The following is a 19086-nucleotide window of genomic DNA, read 5'->3' on the forward strand; positions in this document are numbered from 1 at the left end:
GAAGAAATGGGCAGAAGACATAAACAGACACTTCTCCAAAGAGGACATCCAGACGGCCAACAGACACATGAAACGATGCTCAGCATCCCTTATCATCAGGGATATGCAGATCAAAACCACACTGAGATGCCACCTCACACCAGTCAGAGTTACTAAAATGAATAAATCAGAGGACTCTAGATGCTGGCGTGGATGTGGAGAAATGGCACCCTCTTACACTGTTGGTGGCAATGTAAACTGGTGTAGCCCCTCGGGAAAACAGTGTGTAAGTTCCTCAAAAAAGTAACAGTAGAACTCCCTGATGACTCAGCAATAGCACTGCTAGGAATTTACCCAAGGGATACAGGGGTGCTGATGCATAGGGGCACATGTACCCCAATGTTCATAGTAGCACTCTAAACAATAGCCAAATCATGGAAAGTGCCTAAATGTGCATCAACTGATGAACGGATTAAGAAGATATGGTTTATCTATACAATAAAATACTACATGGCAATAAGAAAGAATGAAATCTGGCCATTTGTAGCAATGTGAATGGAACCTGAGGGTGTTATGCTGAGCGAAGTAAGTCAGGCAGAGAAGGACATGATACCACATGTTTGCACGTATAGGTGGATTAGGAGGAACTTAACAGAGGACCATGGGGGAGAAGAAGGGGGGAAAATAGTGGGGGAGAGGGAGTCAAACCATGAGAGACTCATGAATGCTGAGAACAAACTGAGGGCTGATAGGGGTGGGGAGTAGGGGAAGGGGGATTACGGGCATGGAGGAGGGCACTTGTTGGGATGGGCATTGGGTGTTATATGGAAATCAACTTGACAATAAACTATGAAAGGAAAAAAAAGAACACAGATGCCATTTAAAGGATAATTCAATGCTCATATAATCTGATAAATTGCCAATAGGTTGCCTTGTTACTTTAATTCAAAGCAAATTAGAAAAGTGTGGGTTTTTTTTTCCTTCCTTTGTAGGGGGCAGTATGCTATTTAAAAAGAAGAATTGTGACCTACAAAATTCTACATTTATTTTCTGGTTTATACTAACTATACCCCAAATACAAACACACACACACACACACACACACACACACACACACACACACACACGAATCATTTATTTTATTAATAAGAATAAGAAATGAAAGTTGGCATTATCATCTTCCCCCATATATGTATATATGTGTGTGTGTGTGTGTGTGTATATACAAGCTAAATATCTAATTCTAGCATTGAGACAATTCTTAGCCAACTTTTAGTCAATTGCTTGTGAATATTTTAAACGTTACATAGGAATGACTGATTTTGAGATACTGTTAATATATATATCATGTTATGAAGCATATATATATATACATATATATATGAAATCTACGTATTCTAGCTTGCCATAAAAGACGTGAGTTAAACATTATCCATGATAGCCAAAATATGAAAATAACCTATATATCTGTTGATGGATGAATGGATGAAGACAATGTGGTATAAATATACAACAGAATATCATTCACCCTTAAAACAGGAAATCTTGTCGTTTGCAAACAACATGGATGAACCTGAAGGACATTATGCTAAGGGAAATAAGCCTGACATGGAACGACAAATACTTTATGACTTCACTTATATATGGTATCTAAAAAGTCAACATCCTACAGGCAAAGAGTAGAGTCACAATTATCAATGACTGTTGGGGATGAAGACGGGAAAACAGAGAAATATTGGTCAGAGGGTCTAAAGCTTCAGTTGTGGGATGAATAAATTCCGAAGATCTAATATATAACATGATGACAATGATTAATAATACTGTATTATATCATTGTAAATTGCTAGGAAGGGGAGGGATGAAAAGAAAAGAAAGAAAAGAGAAGAAAAGAAAAGAAAAAATAAAAGAAAAGAGAAGAACAGAACTATGTGAGAAGACAAGTACGTTAAGTAGCTTAATTGTGGTCATCATTACACAATGTATACGTATATGGAAAATCATATTGTACATCTCAAATAGATACAATTTTTTTTCGTCAAACATACCTCAATAAAGCTGAAAAACAAAATGAACCAAAATAAAAACACTTGCATTAGATAGTAAATTTGTGATATGGAACTATGTTTCAAAACAATCACTGAATGTTTACTGAATACTTACTCTGCATATAGCTATTTGGGAGAATCAAAGAAAGCTAAAATTCTTCACCCTTGCTGATTTAGGTATAAGTTACAATTCATGAGATATGTAACAATTCAATAAAATTTTTTCAACTGAGTAACATTTAAAGTAAATGCTATATCACTATTTCTATAAAACCAGTTATGATAGCCATTAGCACAGTGTTTTACTAATAAAAATGCTTCTGGTGATGCTGAGGATTATGCTGAAAAAAAATTGTAATTAAGACAAAAAAATTTAATGGTCTTAAGTGACTTAAAAATTACATGATTTTTTCAATGTGTAGCATTCCCTTTGGTGATAAAGGCTATTTATGGTCCAGATTAGCAATTATCCATTGCAAAAGCTACTTTTAACTAATGAAAAATAACATGAAAACTTCTGCCAGAATGTTAACACCTAGTACAGAAAAAAAAAAAACAACCAAAAAACCAAAAACACTTTGCAAGATTTGCTTTGATTGCAAACTATTTAGTGCAATATTTGCTTTGATTGCAAACTATTCCTTTACTGTACTCTGCTTGACCCTAAAACTTTTAATATCTAAAATTAACATTGCCAGCCAGATCAATTGTACTATGAGGCTCTAAGAAGGTTATTATTAAGGATTTTCCATTACATAGAATGAATTATTATTTAACATTAAGTTATTAAGAGAATATATAACACATAGAGTAAATCATCATGTTAAATAATCTAGAGATGGGATTATTGGATTTCTGTACTGAAGAGGACATGAAGATAAGTATACAAGCAAAGGACTCTAGATGTAGTATCTTTATAGTTGACACAAAGGGAATATAAATGGAAGACACTACTGAGTAGATCAACCATGATCCCATGCCTAAATTCTTTGTAACTATAGCATTCTTTCTTGTTCAACATTTCTTTTTATTGGTCCATTTGTTTATTTTTTAAAATGTTTTCTTTATTTCTAAGAGAGAAAGAGAGATAGTCTGAGCAGGGGAGGGTGAGAGAAAGAGGGAGACACAGAATCCAAAACAGGCTCCAGGCTCTGAGCTGGATGTCAGCACAGAGCCTGACGCGGGGCTTGAACCCACGAACTGCGAGATCATGACCTGAGCTGAAGCCGGACACTTAGCCGACTGAGCCACCCAGGTGCCCCTTTATTGGTCCATTTAAATGGCTCTCTGAAAGGGAACAGTCCAGTAATGTTATTTTTCTAGCAACAAGTAGATGGAACAGAAAAATATTAATTGTAACAGAAGAAAACAAGAATAAGTGAAAGTTTATTCTAGAGAAAATAACTAGGATAAGAAAAAAATGTCATAAAATATAGGTCAAGATAAATTTTCAACTTACAGTAAGTAATTTTATTTTGATTCTGAAAGAAAACATTTAATGGGGAAACTTGAAGAAATAGGCAATAGGTCAAATACTCCTAAAGGTATCATACTTAAGAGTTTAACAATATTTGAACAACAACAAAAGATTTCTAGGAGCACCTGGGTGGCTAATTCAGCCAGTTAAGTATCCAACTCTTGATTTCAGCTTAGATCATGATCTCACGGTGTGAACTTGAGCACCCACTCTCTCCTCCACCTCTACTAACCCCACCCCTCAGTCGAGCTCTGCACAGAGCACTGACAGCACAGAATATGCTTGGGATTCTCTCTCTCCCTCTCTCTTCTCCTCCCTCACTTGTACATGCGTGCTCTCTCTCTCTTTCTCTCTCTCTCTCTCTCTCAAAATAAATAACTTAAAAAAAATGTCTATGTTCCACTAACTGGCTCACTTGCTAAAATAGGTGTTTCATAAAATGAACTAGTGTTCATATAGTGTTATGCTGATGGTTAAAATGGAATTTGAGTTTATACAGGTAAGTAAAGTGACAGGAGCTTTGGATTGTAATGTTTGTAACTAGAATAATTCAGATTCTAATACTTACTAAAAGCAGAACACTCAATTTCTCCAATTATGATTCGATTGAACAGAAGGATGCAAATACAGATGGAGAAAATGGTGCACAAACATTACAAGAGATTAGGAAGAATTGAGAAATGCGGCTATGGGAGAGGGGGGATCACAAAATAGAGGAAAGCCAAAAGTTTTTTTTAAGTACAGAATTTAACCCTGATAGGGTAAAATCATTGTCATTCCTTTTCTTGAGTGAGAGATAAGAAGAAAATGTACGTAAGAAAGCCGTTCCTGAGGAAGGTGCCAGAATTTTGTTAATAGTGATTTTGTTCTTCCTAAAGACTTCAATATTTACACTAAAATATTAACAAACATCCCCTCCCCCTCAGCATATTCTGAACAGCTGGAGCAGTATTACAGAGTGAAATAAAAGCGCTCTGGGTTCTTTACACAGAAGGCCTACTTACTTCTGCCATATGGTTTCATTTAGGTCAACACCAGTCTTATTTAATGTGCCTTCAGTTAATCTGGCTATATTATGATTGCTCTTAGAGTAACTCAGGCCTACTAACTATTAGTAAAACTTAATAACAAAAGACAACCCCAGGTTACTCATGAAAACCTAAAAACGAAATTAAAATTAACACAAAACTACTTTCATAATAATTTACCTCACTGGCAATAATTCATTCAGAATTTTATAAAAAATTTACAAAATAATTTACCTTAGTGGCAATAATTCATTCAAAATGTCAACAAAAGCCCTTACAATAGTAAGATTCAAAATATGACTTATTTTTCAATGTTTAACTTACCGACACAGTTAGGTTCTCCCAAATTATCTCAGAGGCAGAAATATTGGACTCCCTCCATTCCTTCAAAGTATCATTGCTAGGATTATGTGGTTCTACACAGTTACACCTGAAAAGGCAAAATAGTGTTTTGTGAACTAAATATCTTTTTATTATTGTACTCAGAACAAATGTGTGATGGATTCTTTTTCCCCAGTTATAATTTTCCTCAATCTGCGAGGAAAGTAGTTAGGTCATCCTAAACTCCAAGACCGAAAGCATGATAAATATATTGTCAGGACATTAGACTACTCTATAGTATTTCCTCAAATGAGAGAGGTCATTCTCTCTCTGTCCCAGTAAGAAGAAATTCTTAAAAGTGTTGGTTAGAACACAAGACTTTTGGGGCCTTTGAAATCAGGATGCTTTCTAGTCTTTACCATGACAATTTGCCCCTAAATTATAAGTCATGTTGTAAAAATGATTACTGATCAAATCCATTATTATAATTTATTTTTATTAACATTATATAACTATATCAATTAAAGTTGTAGTTATTTAATTCATATTCTAAAAGTTATTTATAGTTTTGCTAATTAGGTTGAAGCAAGAACCCTAGGCAAAAAAAAAGAAAAAAAAAATCAATCAATACAGAAAAGCTTTTTGAATACCTAGAAGGTAACATAATGAATGCTAGGTGGGGATAAGAGCAAAGAGAAAATGTAAGAGTTGGGCATAGTGCTGTTATTATGTAATAGAAAATAGTTTTTGATCTCATGATTCTTTATAACTTTATAAATTAAACAGTAAAAAACACAAGCAAAAATTACCAATAGATTAATGGTCTCAGATGTTAATTTCAATTTACAAATTGTTTCCAAAAATTCATTCCTAGGCTATTTGTCCTTCAGAAAACATTTTCTTATAGAAGCATTTTATTTTTTTTATTTTTATTTTATTTTTTTTTACAGAAGCATTTTATAAAAATGGTGTTTGGACTCCCAGATTAGCCCATATATATTGCATAACTTAAAAGTTAATTGGACTGCTATATTAGTGATATTAATCAAACTGTAGAACCTAACTATCATTATTAACGTCATTTCCGTAGAAAAATATCTTATAGTTTCTACTTGGTAAATCCCTCTAATTAGGCAATAGTCTCTCTTATGTCTTCTACATCAGACACTTCTTCATTCACTTATTCTTCAAAGAATATCAGGTGTCTATTATTGCAAGAAACTCTACTTGACTTGGGCAACACAAAAAGCATGCTTCCTCCTCTCACTAAGTGAGCTGGGCTCACTTGGGTCTGGGCTTCTAAGAGAGTAAAGTGTTCCAGTGAGAAAATTGGTGACAAAGGTTTCAAGGGATTGAAATATAGAAGCATTAGCTATTATGGGCAGCTGTAGTGACCCTATGGTAGCACTATAGAGGGAGAGCTATAGCAAAAGAGAAAGGAAACTGAGATAAGTATCAAACATACATTAAGGCAATTTATTTAAAACTATAGGTTCCAGAGTCCCAGACTGACTGTACGTATGGCCCTGTTCTTTGCTGGCTGCATGGTCATGGGAAGATCACTCAAGTACTCTAAATCTTGGTTTTTAACTGAAATAGAGGCCTGCCCAGTAGAATCCCAAAGAATCTGGACTAAGAGAAGACTCATACTAAACAAAGTAAAGTAAGCGGTAAAGTTGAAAATGTCGAAACTAGTTGAGAGTCGAACTATATATTTGATTCCAGAAATCCTCCCTCTACAACTACATACTAACACATTCCTTCTCCAGAAAAGTTACATTCCACCCCCTCCCAACAACAACAAAAAAGTTTAGAGTCTCCCAGAATCTTTAGTCAGGCTGATTAAGGCCTTCTGCTGTACAAAGCCAGTCCATAAAGACTAGGAGATATTGCTGTTATTTCAAATGTGCCAATCCCATCACAAAGTAATGAGACATATGAAATAGGGAAATATGGTCTAAATAAAAGAAAAATAAATCTCTGAAAACTCATCTTAAAGAAATGAAGGAATATGAAGTACTTGTCATAGTATTAAAATAACCATGATATAGAGGAGGACACTTATGGGGATGAGCACTGAGTGTTATGTGGAAACTAATTTGAAAATAAAATATTTGTAAAAAAAAAAAAAAAAAAAAGAAAAAGAAAAAAATAAATAAAATAACCATGATAATGGTACCCCATAACCTCAAGAAAACAATGCACTAACAAAATGAGAATACTGCAGAGATAGAAAATACTAAAAAGAACCGAAAAGAAATTTAGGAGCTGAAAAATATGATGACTAGATTGAAAAATTCTCTAGAGCAATTCAACATTAAACTCAATCCAGAAGAATCAGTGAACTCAAAGACAAGTCATTTGAAATTTTCTGGTCAGAAAAACAAAATGGAAAAAAAATGAAGAAAGCCTAAGAATGATATGAAATACTGTTAAGCAGACCAATATACATTATGGAAGTCCCAGAATAAAAAGAAAGAGAAGAAGGAACAAAAAGCTTACTTAAAGACAGCTCCCCATACCTGGAAAAGGAAACTAACATCCTGATTTAAGAAGCCCCTAAAACTTCAATCACAGTGAATTCAAAGAAATCCACACTGAGATACATTATAATTAAAATGTCAAAAGTCAAAGACAAGAGAGAAAGAATCAGAAAGCAGCAAGAGAAAAGCAATTCACATATAAGGGAACCTCTATAAGAATTTCAGTGGATTTTTCAGCAAGAATTTTGTATAAGGGAGTAGGATGATTTAGTCAAAGTGCTGAAAGGGAAACTATCAACCAAGAATGCTATGTCTGGCAAAACTGTTCTTCAAAAATGAAGGAGAAATAAAAGCATTCCATATCTTGGGGGGAAAAAAACTGAGGGAGTTCATCACTAGACCTACTTTGCAAAAATGCTAAAGGGAATTCTTCAAGTTAAAACAAACAGACCCTGAACAGTAACACAAAAGTATATGAAAGTGTACAGACAAAAAAGGTTACTCTAATGTAGGTGTGTCAAAAATCACTTTTTTAAAAAAATTTTATTTATTTTGAGAGAGAGTGGAGGAGAGGCATAAGGAGAGGGAGCATAGAGAGAGAATCCTAGGCAGGCTCCACAGTCAGTGAGTAGACAGATGAGGGGCTTGAACCCATGAACCACGAGATCACGACCTGAGGCAAAGTCCAATGCCCAACTGACTGAGCCACCCAGGTGCCCCCAAAATCAGTTTTAATTCTGGTATAAAAATTTAAGGACAAAAGAACAAAAAATCACCTATTTCACCCATCCCCCTACCTCCCTCCCCTCTGATAACCATCAGTGTATTCTCTATAGTTATGAATCTGTTTCTTGGTTTGTCTGTCTGTCTCTTTTTTCTCCTTTGCTCATTTTTTTTCCTTAAGTTCTCAACATTTCACTTTAAACAATGTATAGCATCCAGACAGAAGAGAAATAAGGAAACAGAAGACTTGAACAACACTATAGACCAAATGAACCTAACAGCATATACGGAACATTTCAGCCAACAGCAGCAGAATACAGTTTTCTCAAGTACATACAGAACATGCTTCAGAACAGATCATATGTTAGATCACAAAATTAGTCCTACCAAATTTAAAAAGACTGAAATCATACTACATGTATTTTCCAACCACAATGTAAAGAAATGAGAAAACAATAAGAGAAGGAAAACCAGAAAACTGACAAATACATGAAAATAAAACAATACATGCTTGAACACTAAATGAGTCAAAGAAGATATCAAAAGAAAAGTTAGAAAATATCTGGAGACATGGGGTGCCTGGATGGCTCAGTCAGTTAAGCACTGAATTCAGCTCAGGTCATGATCTCATGGTTCATGGGTTTGAGGCCCACGTCAGGCTCTGTTCTGACACCTAGCTCAGAGCCTGGAGCCTGTTTCGGGTTTGTGTCTCCCTGTCTCTCTGACCCTTCCCTGCTCACACTGTCTCTCTCTTTCTTTCAGAAATAAATAAAACATTAAAAAAAAGAAAATATTTTGAGACAAATGAAAATAAAAACACAATATATAAAACTTATGGGATACAGCAAAAGCAGTACTAAGAAGAAAGTTTATAGCAATAAATGTCTACATTAAAATGAGGAAAAGTCTCAACCTAACTTTAAACCACAAGAAAGTAGAAAAAGAAGAACAGACTAAGCCTGAATTTAGCATAGGAAAGCAAATAATAAAAATCAGATCAGAAATAAATGAAAGGCACTATAGAACAACAGAAAGGATCAATGAAATTGACAAATTTTTAGCTAGACTAAGGAAAAAACAGAGAAGATTCGAGATTGGAAATGAAAGAGGAGGCATTACAACTGATGGCACTGAAATTAAAAGTTTTAAGAGATTACTATGAGCAATTATATGTCAACAAGTTGGATAATCTAGAAGAAATGGACAAGTTCCTAGAAACAGACAATCTATCAAAACTGAATCATGAAGAAATAGAAATTTTGAACAGACCTATAACTAGGGTATTGAGACTGAATCAGTAATAAAAAATCTCCCAACAAAGAAAAGCCCATGACCAGATGGCTTCACTGGTGAATTCTACCAAACATTGAGGAGAAGAGAAGAATTGATGTCAGTCCTTTTCAAACTCTTTCACAAAGCTGACAAGGAAGGAACACTTCCAAATTCATTTTATGAGGATAACATTACCCTGATACCAATGCCAGAAAAATACAGTATAAGAAAATAAACCTGCAAGGCCATATCCTACAAATCACTCCTGTGACTAGAAAAACAGGTATCTTTGTCACTATTTAAGAATGAGAAATTAGCAGCACCTTGGTGGCTTAGTCAATTAAGCATCTAACTCTTCATTTTGGCTCCGGTCATGATCTCACAGTTCGGTCTGTGAAATTGAGCCCTGTGTAGGGCTGTGCACTGACAACAGTCTGTTTGGGATTCTCTCTTATCCTCTCTCTCTCTATCTCAAAATAAATAAATAATCATTTAAAAAATAAAGATAAAAATGGAAAACTAAAGTTCTACAGCAGGCTGCTACTAAGGAAAGGATCTAATAGGACATAGGATTTCTGGTCTGTACTTCTACAAATGGAGCCAGTCCAGGGTGGCTCAGTCAGTTAAGCCTCTGACCCGGGCTCAGATCATGACTTCACAGTTAATGAGTTTGATTCCTGCGTCAGGCTCTGTGCTGATAGCTTGGAGCCTGGAGCCTGTTTTGGATTCTGTGTCTTCCTCTCTCTCTCTCTCTCTCTCACTCTCTGCCCCTCCCCCACTCATGCTCTATCTCTCTCATTCAAAAATTAAAAAAAAAAAAAATGGAACGGCCCATGGGAGGTGTGGTGGGCAAAGGGAGCTTCTTTTACTTACTGTTGCCTTATTTCCAGTCTAAATTTATTCTGTAGCAGAGCCAGATGGCTGAGAATATTCTGGAACTATGGATATTGGCCCCAAGGATATGTATTTTATTATTCCAAGAAAGACCAGGTAGGTTAGGAGATGACAAGGTATAGCATTAATCCATAAACTAAAATATTTATAACTGTGCCCACAGTTATACTTAGAAAACAAATAGGTACCAACAACTTCATTCTTTTAAAAACTCTCATTATATAAGTATGGTAAGAAATTTTGTACAAAAGACAGGTATCTGCAAGTCTATTTCTCTGCATAAATTGTTAGAATTTGAAAAAAATGTAAAAATAAACCTTTTAAATGGTTAGTTCTGGGGCTCCAAACTTGTGAGGAAAGAGGTATTTTTACCTCTTACCTCTTGTTTAGATGTATATTACCTCTAAACAATTCCTGAAGTTGTTTAGCTCTCTGAGGATGGTTCTGAGAACGAAGTAAAGGGAAGGCACTGAGGGGAGGAACAAAAATACCCCCTGCCTTTCCCCCTGTCTTGCCCCGCCCCCCCAATCCCCTATGGGATTCCTAGCTAACTAAGCATGTGAGAATAAGGAAGTCAATGGCCTGGAGAGCTGCTCTGAGATCTGCCAGGTAAAACTTCAAGGTCCTCCTGATAGATGGTATCCAAACCATTGATCAGGGATCCCTAACTTAGGGCCATGTGAACATGTGCCTGGATTTAGAAACTGACATATGTTCCCTAAAGTCTTCTTTTTAGAATCATAAAAAACATATTTAAACTGCTACAGAGGTTAATTATATTCGCCTAGGTAATATATAAGCTATGATTCAGGTTTTACCTGAACATGCAGAAGAACTGCCTCAAATCTTTACCAAGCCTTGTCATAAATTCAAATAATATCATAGGTTAGGTCTGAGGGCTCTTCCCTCTTGTGAGGGAAGAGAGATTTTTCATAGTCCTGAAATTGTTTAGCTATGCCATGACTATGGCATAGTAGTGCTGCTGAAAAGAAAACTCACTATTCATTAAGAGCAACAGTTTACTTCTTGTTAAATTAGTAATATATCATCTGAATCTGTTATGGCAAGTGGCAAATGTTCTACTTTTTAGGTAGCTAACAATTAGACTTCTCCACGTTGGTCATTCTGCTAATTTACTTCAGGAGAACAAAAGGACCCAACACCATAGTTTAATAGGAAATGATCTGAATATTCTGAAAATTTGGTGAAAGTAAATTTATATATGATAAAAGGAAACCAAATTGGAAAATAAAGAATACATGGTAAGTTTCTTACAGAAGTAATGTAACAAGGGAGAAGGGGTAGCACTATGACAGATGAATGGATACATTTACCTATAACTGTGTGTGCATCCATACATGTATATGTTTTCTCTAGTTACCTTACATTATGATGCATGTAGATATGATATGCATATAGCTACCCTTGCATGGCAGGAGACACTTTGTTTCTTACTTTAATAGTTTGATTTCTACATTTTGTAGATGGAGGAAACTGAGCAGTAACTTATTCAAGGCCATACTGTTTGGACTTGAACCCAGGTCTGCTTGACCCTGACCTCTGTTCTTTTAGCTACACAAGCTTCCTCCAGCTGTAACTTAGTGCCATTTCCATCAGAACAGCCAGGAGAGTGAGAAGGCTCCAGAATAAATTAAGTAATCTATATTACACAGTATGATCTTCTTAGTTTCCGCTTTTAAGACACTTCTTGAAGATATCCCCCTAAAACATCTTTGGTGGAACTGTCCAGATTCCTATTTCTCATGGCCTCATCTAAACCTGGTTACTGGGCTGGTACCACATCTCCATGCAGTTTGCTTGCTGTGTGCACCATTCCCTCAGGGTCATGGTCTCTGTTTTCCAAAGTGATCACACTGTGTTAGTGAGGATGAGGCATAATGTATTACTCCATTCCTAGGAGTATATTTACATTTCAACAGTGAAATGACTAAGTACTAAGAAAGTACTGAACTTTGCTCTGAAAGTACTAAGCAATTTGGTCTAAAAGTGTCAAGCTTATAGAAGAGACTATTTTTTGGAGAGTCAGGTTTTCTAAGTGGACATTAGTCACTTCAAGCCTCCTTGTCAGGCCTGTCTTTAGTCACCGATGCTGCTCATCCATAAATCAATTCCAAAGAGGAAAAAATGTATTTATTAACCTAAAAGACTTCCGTTATACATCACAGATACCACATATAGCCAATCAAATCATTGTTCTTTCCTGAGCCTGTACCTCTAATGCTTGAAATCTCAGCCGTTCACTCTCAGAGGCTGCACAGTTGTACATGAAGTTTAAAAAAGGTATCTGTAACGACCCTTAGCAGTTCAAAGGCAGCTCTGGAGATTTAGATTTTATGTTCTTAAATGTTGAAAGCAGACATATTGAATAAATAAATCAAGATAATATGAGAAAAATCCCACTTACCTGTACTGATGACTATTTGGAAATAACTCTAATCCAAAACTACCAAAAGAAAAGAAAAAGAAAGAAAAGAAAATCTAGAGATAGCAATGTGAAGAGATGAAATATGAGTTTGGCATAAGTTCTGTTGTTAATTTAATCCAAAATAATTTTTAGGAACTCTGGCTGTAAGGTGGAAGTATTCATGAAAACAAATTCTTCAGGTGCCTAAAATAGCCGGGTGCCTAGGACGCTGGACTTTGGATTCTCCAGTCAGAATTCTTATTTCATTCAATTCCACGCATTTAGTTGAGTGACCTCGAACAAGTTGTTTAACCTCTATATTGTCTTCTTAAAGTGGGGATAAGGATAGCGATCAACCGCATGGGGGTGTTATGAAGGTAAAATGAGTTAAAATGGGTAAGAGCAGCTAGAAGAGGGTCCAGAGTAAGCAAATACTTACTAAGTATTAGGGATCATCACTGTTATTATTGTTATACAATTGTCACTACCATTGACTCATAGACTGGGATGTTCAACAATCCAAAGGCAAAAGAATGACAGTATCTGTACTTTTTTACATTTATAAAAACACCAGTTACAAAATGCCAATAATTTTGACTGGCGGTGTTAGATTGTTTGGCTTAAAATATACTCTTCACCAAACACATCCTTCACTTACTCTGTGCAAAACAAAGCATGTGCTCTCTGCCATCTTATTTATATAAATGGCTACAGAGTGATTAGATAAACATTATAATTAAATGCCCTCATCCAGAAGTCTTTGCTTTTGTTTCAGGGCTAATGGAGGTGATCAGTCTTCCTTACATGAGAAGAGCCTGTGGCTGTCTTGTGGAAAACATAATTTGGTAGAATTCCCCTCAACATTATTACTAATTTTAGTTTCTGGGTTGCAGATGCTCTCCCTTTGCCTTTGTAGTTATTATTATTACCTTCCTGTGTGCACTGAACAATAATGGTTTGTGATTCATTTTTCTTGAAGTCTCTTTATTGACTAAATTAGACCCCAGTGTGCTGTATAGTAAGTATTGACGTAAGGCATAAAATCAGAGAACTATGATCTGTCTGCAGAAGTCAAACAGATTTTTAGGCCTATTCTCTGTTTCAAAAGATATTTTGAGTTACAAAAATAATAAAATCACACTACAGAATATTTACAGAATGAAAAATGAAAAAAATCTGATATTATAGTATAGTAGTTATAGTTTTTTGACATAGTAGTTTCTTTAGTAGTTTCTTTTAGTTCTTCTTATGTGTATTTTCAATGTATTTATAAGCATACAATGTCTTTAATCTTTTTCATATCACACTGTAATGAAAGCATTTTCCACGTTGCTACATTACTCTTCGTAACTATAATTTTTAGTGATGTGACATAGTTTACTTACTCATTCTTTATTACTAAACATTTAATCTGTTTCTATTAAGATTGACTATTTAAATAACACAGTGATAAGTCTTTTATGAACATATTTCCATATTTTGGAATTTATTCTTAGAAGGGATTGTCTAAGTACTTATACTTATCTCTCTAGGAAATCATTTAAACTTATAGCTATATCATGAAAAAAATAGCTTTTCAAAAATATGCAAAATAACTCCATAAAACACCATGACCACTAGCTAATACTAAAAACATAAATACTCTCTCATTTAAGTTAAATTCTTTAACTTTTTCTCATCTGAATTTCATTTCTACTCAAATAACAACATCCTCTCCTTGATACGTACCATTGGAAGTATTTCTTACTCTCATGACATTCTGCACCTTTATGTGTAAGCACTTATGTCAACTATAATTAAGCACTTATTTGTGTGATGTTTTATATCTAACAATAATGCGCTACATAATAGCAGAGACCCCATCTATGCTGTCACTTTTATGCCCAAATGTCTAGCACATAGCAGGCAATGCTGTTTATTCATTCATTCATTTAATGGTTTAAAGTTATTTTGCGCTGAGTACCTTTGCTATAAGTGCTATGGGGAAATACATAGAAATATATGACAGTACTTGCCTTTAAGGAGTTGTAAGATGATGACGATGATGAAGACAAAATCACATGCGGAGGAGGAGGAGAAAAATCCTTTACTACTATTATTATTATTTTAATATGTTGTAGGAGAAAGTTCATGGGCTTTAAAACCAGATGGATTTGAATTTGACTCTCTTTTACCATTTATTGTCTCTATGATATTGGGAAAATATTATATTTTGTTGTTAACCTGTCGCAGCCTCATACTGATCATCTGTAAAGCATGGATAATACTTGTTCTACAGAATATTTTGAGGTTTAAATAAAGTTATATATGCAAAATTTCGTTATAGTTCATATAAATTAGAAAATATTTCATAATTTTTTTTGTTGCATGAATGAATAAAGCCCTGGCAATTTTGGATTTGCTTCCTTCAACCTTTCCACCATTTATTCACTTTCTTCCCATTGCCATCGTCTGAGTCAATAGTCAGAACTTAAACATTTCACACCTAGGTTATTGATCCTTTCTCCACTTTGTATGATCACTTTTTAATCTATTATCACATAATTCTTCTCAGAGCTTTGTCATCATCCCTAGGTTTTTACCATATAAAATTAATTACAACTTTTAAGGATTCTTGCCAACTGGTCCCAGGAATCCATTCTGTCTACCTCAGTGCCCTTGACTTTTAATTATGACTTGTTCATGTGGAACTTACAATAAAGAAAGACAAAAACATAGACGTGCTAGATATAATAAACTCAAGTGTTTCTTCTGTGAATATTTCTTCTATGAATATTTCCCAACTTCTCAGTGTATTTTGTTACTTCTTCCTCCAGGATTTTATACATATATCTAGTATAAATACTATGCTAAGCTGCAATTATTTGATTATGCATTCCCTCTACCTCCCTTCTCATTTGTTGATTCAATAACTACTTGATGTGTAGACAATGTACAAAGTGCATCTGTAGGCTCTTTTTGATAATCACAGAGCTCCTTGAGAATGGAGACCACATCATGCTCATTTTCATACTACCAACACTAACACAATACAGAGAAGACCAATGGGCATTGAAGGAATGAGCCAGTGAGTGAGTAAGAGAATGTATGACAAAAATGGCAAATCTACTTACTATACCTTAAACAGTCTTCTCTATTCTACCTTTGTAGGTTGCTATTTTCCTGAAATGGGAAGTAAATTTGGTTACAGGGAACTGATTTGATTGGCACCACCTGGCTCTAATTAGCTAATCCTATAACTTGCTATAGGATGGATTTCCCAGACTCCAGTTGAACACTGAAATACACAGAGAAAACAAGCCTTTCTTTCTCATAATCTTATCTTCTTCATCCTAAATATTATAGGTTTGATAATGTATTTCAAATATACTTCCTGTGTATTTTTGAGACTTAAAACATGGTCTCTTGAAGGCTGCTCTAAGGGACTTACCTTAAGAACACAAAATAAGATACTGGTGCAGATTTCTATCTCCAATCTTTTAAGCCAAGTTATTATCAAGCTTCTTAAAAATAACAAGCTGATGTAAGGCTTCAACATGATGTAGTAAAACTCATCGCTAGCCAAGATATTTTCCCCCTCCTTGTCAAATGCCCATTTGTGGGTAATAGAAATAAGCACTTTATGTTCTAATAAGCTGTAAAATAGGAATCCATTTTACCTCTATTATTCAAATATTTTATGTTTTTTATCCCTCTATTTTTATATTTTTTACTCCTGTTAGAAATTAAAAACTGCTTGACGATAACATAAAAAGACCTAAACACACACAAAAAATTATCCAAATGCTTCTATATTCTTAATAGTAATCATAAAAATTACTCTGGCAAACCAGTGGCCTATAATGTAGTACAGTGTCAACAATGTTCAACTAGATGTTTGATGGTGAAGGTTTTAGCCCTTGCTCTTCCAGAAGGGTTAATAAACCCTTCTGAGTCTCTGCTTTTCGTTTTTGGGTGGGATGTTTTTTTGTTTTTGTTTTTGTTTTTTGCTTGTTTGAAGTTTTTTTTTTTAGCCCCCAAAAGAGGTAATGTTTATTCAACCCTTTTTTATGTGGCAAATATTCAATGAAAAACTACTTTGTGCCAGGAACTGATTCAGACACTGGAAAAGCAGGGATCAAAACAGATTAAAGTCCCTCCCTTCATGAACCATTTACTCTGGGAGTGGAACAGACAATAAATTAGATTTATAGGTAAAGTTACCACTATAAAAGCACAAGACTACATGCTGGTGAGGATGCAGATCAAGGGGAACTCTCATACATTTCTGGTAAGAATGAAAAATGGTCCAACCACATTGGCAGCTTCTTATAAAGTTAAAATACACCCTTTTCATATAACCGAGAAATCTTGATTCTAGGTATTTACCCAAGAAAAAATGAGAACATAGCCCAAATAGTCCTGCAGGTGAAGCAATATAGCCCCAAAGCAGAAACAACCCAAATGACAACCCACTTGTGACTGGATACACAATTTGTGGTACGATCATACAGTGGAGTACTACCCAATAAAAAATAAGGGGAATAAATTGATGCATGAAACAAAATGAGTAAATCTCCATAGCATTAAAATAAGTGAAAAAGCTAGACACAAAAGGCTCCATACTCTGTAATTCTATTTATGTGAAATTCTAGAAAAGACAAAACTTTAGAGACAGAAATCCTATCAGTGATTGTCAGAAGATGTGGGGTGGATGAGAGATTCACTGCAAAGGGGCACAAGGAAACATTTGGGGAAATGCTCTATATTTCAAACATGGTGCTATTCATTTGTCAAGACTCATTTAGGGATATACTTAAAAAGGGGTAAATTTTATTGTATGTAAATAATACTTCAATAAACCTTACTTTTAAAAATATTAGTAAATTATATAATATTTTAGATAAGAAAGGGAGAGAGAAGGAAGTTTAAATTTTAGATAGAAAGGCCTCTAGTAGTTAATTTTGAAGAAAGCAAAGGAATAAGCCACAGAGATAACTGGAGAAGGGCATTCAGGGAAAAGGAATACCAAGTGTGCAGAGGGAGAGGCAGAAACAGGCCAAGTGTGTTTAAGGAAGGCAAGCCGATCAGGGTGACTGGAGCAGAGTGGTAAAGTAGGAGATGAGAGAGGAGAACAGATCACATAACAACTGGAAGATAATGGGAAACTCAGGAGGCTTTGAGAAGCAGAGTGACATGATGAGATTTGTGTTATAAGAGAATAATTTCAGCTGCTTCACAGAGGACAGTCTATGAGAGACCAAGTGTAAAATCAGGAACGCTAGTTGGAAGACAACTGTAATAATTTACACAAGTGATTATGGAAATAGAGAAAGTGGTAAAGAGTGTTCAAGTTCTATATAAAGTCGTTTGATTTGCTGAGAAATCTAGGTGTGTGAGAAAGAGAATCAAAAATAAAACACATTTGTTTTTTAAGTCTAAACAGCTGAAAGGATGGTAATGCCATTAGTAGGGGAAGAGACTTGAGAGAGTTTCCTCCTACAACTCCTACCACAAATAGGACTAAACTATAAGCATCTACCCTGTGTGTGAGTTTGCTAGAGCCGCCATATGAAAATACCACAGACTGGATGGCTTCAACATCAGAAAAGCTATTCTCTCACAGTTCTGGAGGCTGGGAGCCCAAGATCCAATGCCAGCAGGGTTGGTTTCCTGAGGCCTCTCTCTTTGATTGGCAGATGACTGGGCTCTTGCTGTTCTTCACAGGATCTTTTCACTATGTAAGTGCATCCCAGTGTCTCTGTGTGTCCAAATTTTCTCTTCTTATAAATAAGGACACCAGTCAAATGTCATTAGGACTCACCCTTATGACCTCACTTAACCTAAATTACTTTTTTTAAAAAATTTTAAAAATGTTTATTCATTTTTGAGAGACAGAGAGAATGCAAGCAGGTGAGGAGAGGGAGAGTGGGGATGGGGGGCACAGACACAGAATGTGAAGCAGGCTCCAGGCTCTGAGCTGTCAGCACACAGCCCAATGCAGGGCTCGAAACCATGAACCATGAGATCCTGACCTAAGCTGAAGTCAGACGCTTAACTGACCAAGCGACCCAGGCGCCCTATAAATCACTTCTTTTAAAAGCCCTGTCTCCAAATGTAGCCACATTCTGAGCTTGTGGCTTCCATGTACAAATTTTGAGGGAACACAATTCAGCCCGTAACACCCAGTGATATCATTTCAGAGTCATTAGGACCATCTTCCTTATCCTCTAAAAACTTGATTGTATAATTAAAATAAATTCTGCATTGAGTGCTTCATTCTTTTAGATATCAAAATTTTAAAAACTTAGAATAAATAAAATTGGACTCCTATGAATCTTCTTTAGAGCAAGTTCTAATAGACCAGGTCCCTATGTACTGAAGAGATGAGCAACAGTGGGGTAAGTAGAAGCAGCAGAACTGGCCTGGACACAACTTCACAGAGACTAGCAAGGAGTAC

The 19086-nt window shown here is 35.3% G+C and overlaps 1 protein-coding gene across 2 annotated transcripts in view; it reads right to left on the reverse strand.

The window, feature by feature from the left end:
• Positions 1–19086, reverse strand: part of SLC4A10 (solute carrier family 4 member 10) — a 203480-nt gene that overhangs the window by 48247 nt on the left and 136147 nt on the right. For both annotated transcript variants that reach the window (XM_077760991.1, XM_077760992.1), the window contains one exon: positions 4854–4959. In XM_077760991.1, coding sequence (XP_077617117.1) covers positions 4854–4959 — 106 coding nt within the window. The remainder of the gene's footprint in view (positions 1–4853; positions 4960–19086) is intronic.

The sequence above is a fragment of the Crocuta crocuta genome, unplaced genomic scaffold (genome assembly GCF_008692635.1).
Source record: "Crocuta crocuta isolate KB4526 unplaced genomic scaffold, BGI_CrCroc_1.0 scaffold153, whole genome shotgun sequence".
NCBI classification, from domain to species: domain Eukaryota; kingdom Metazoa; phylum Chordata; class Mammalia; order Carnivora; family Hyaenidae; genus Crocuta; species Crocuta crocuta.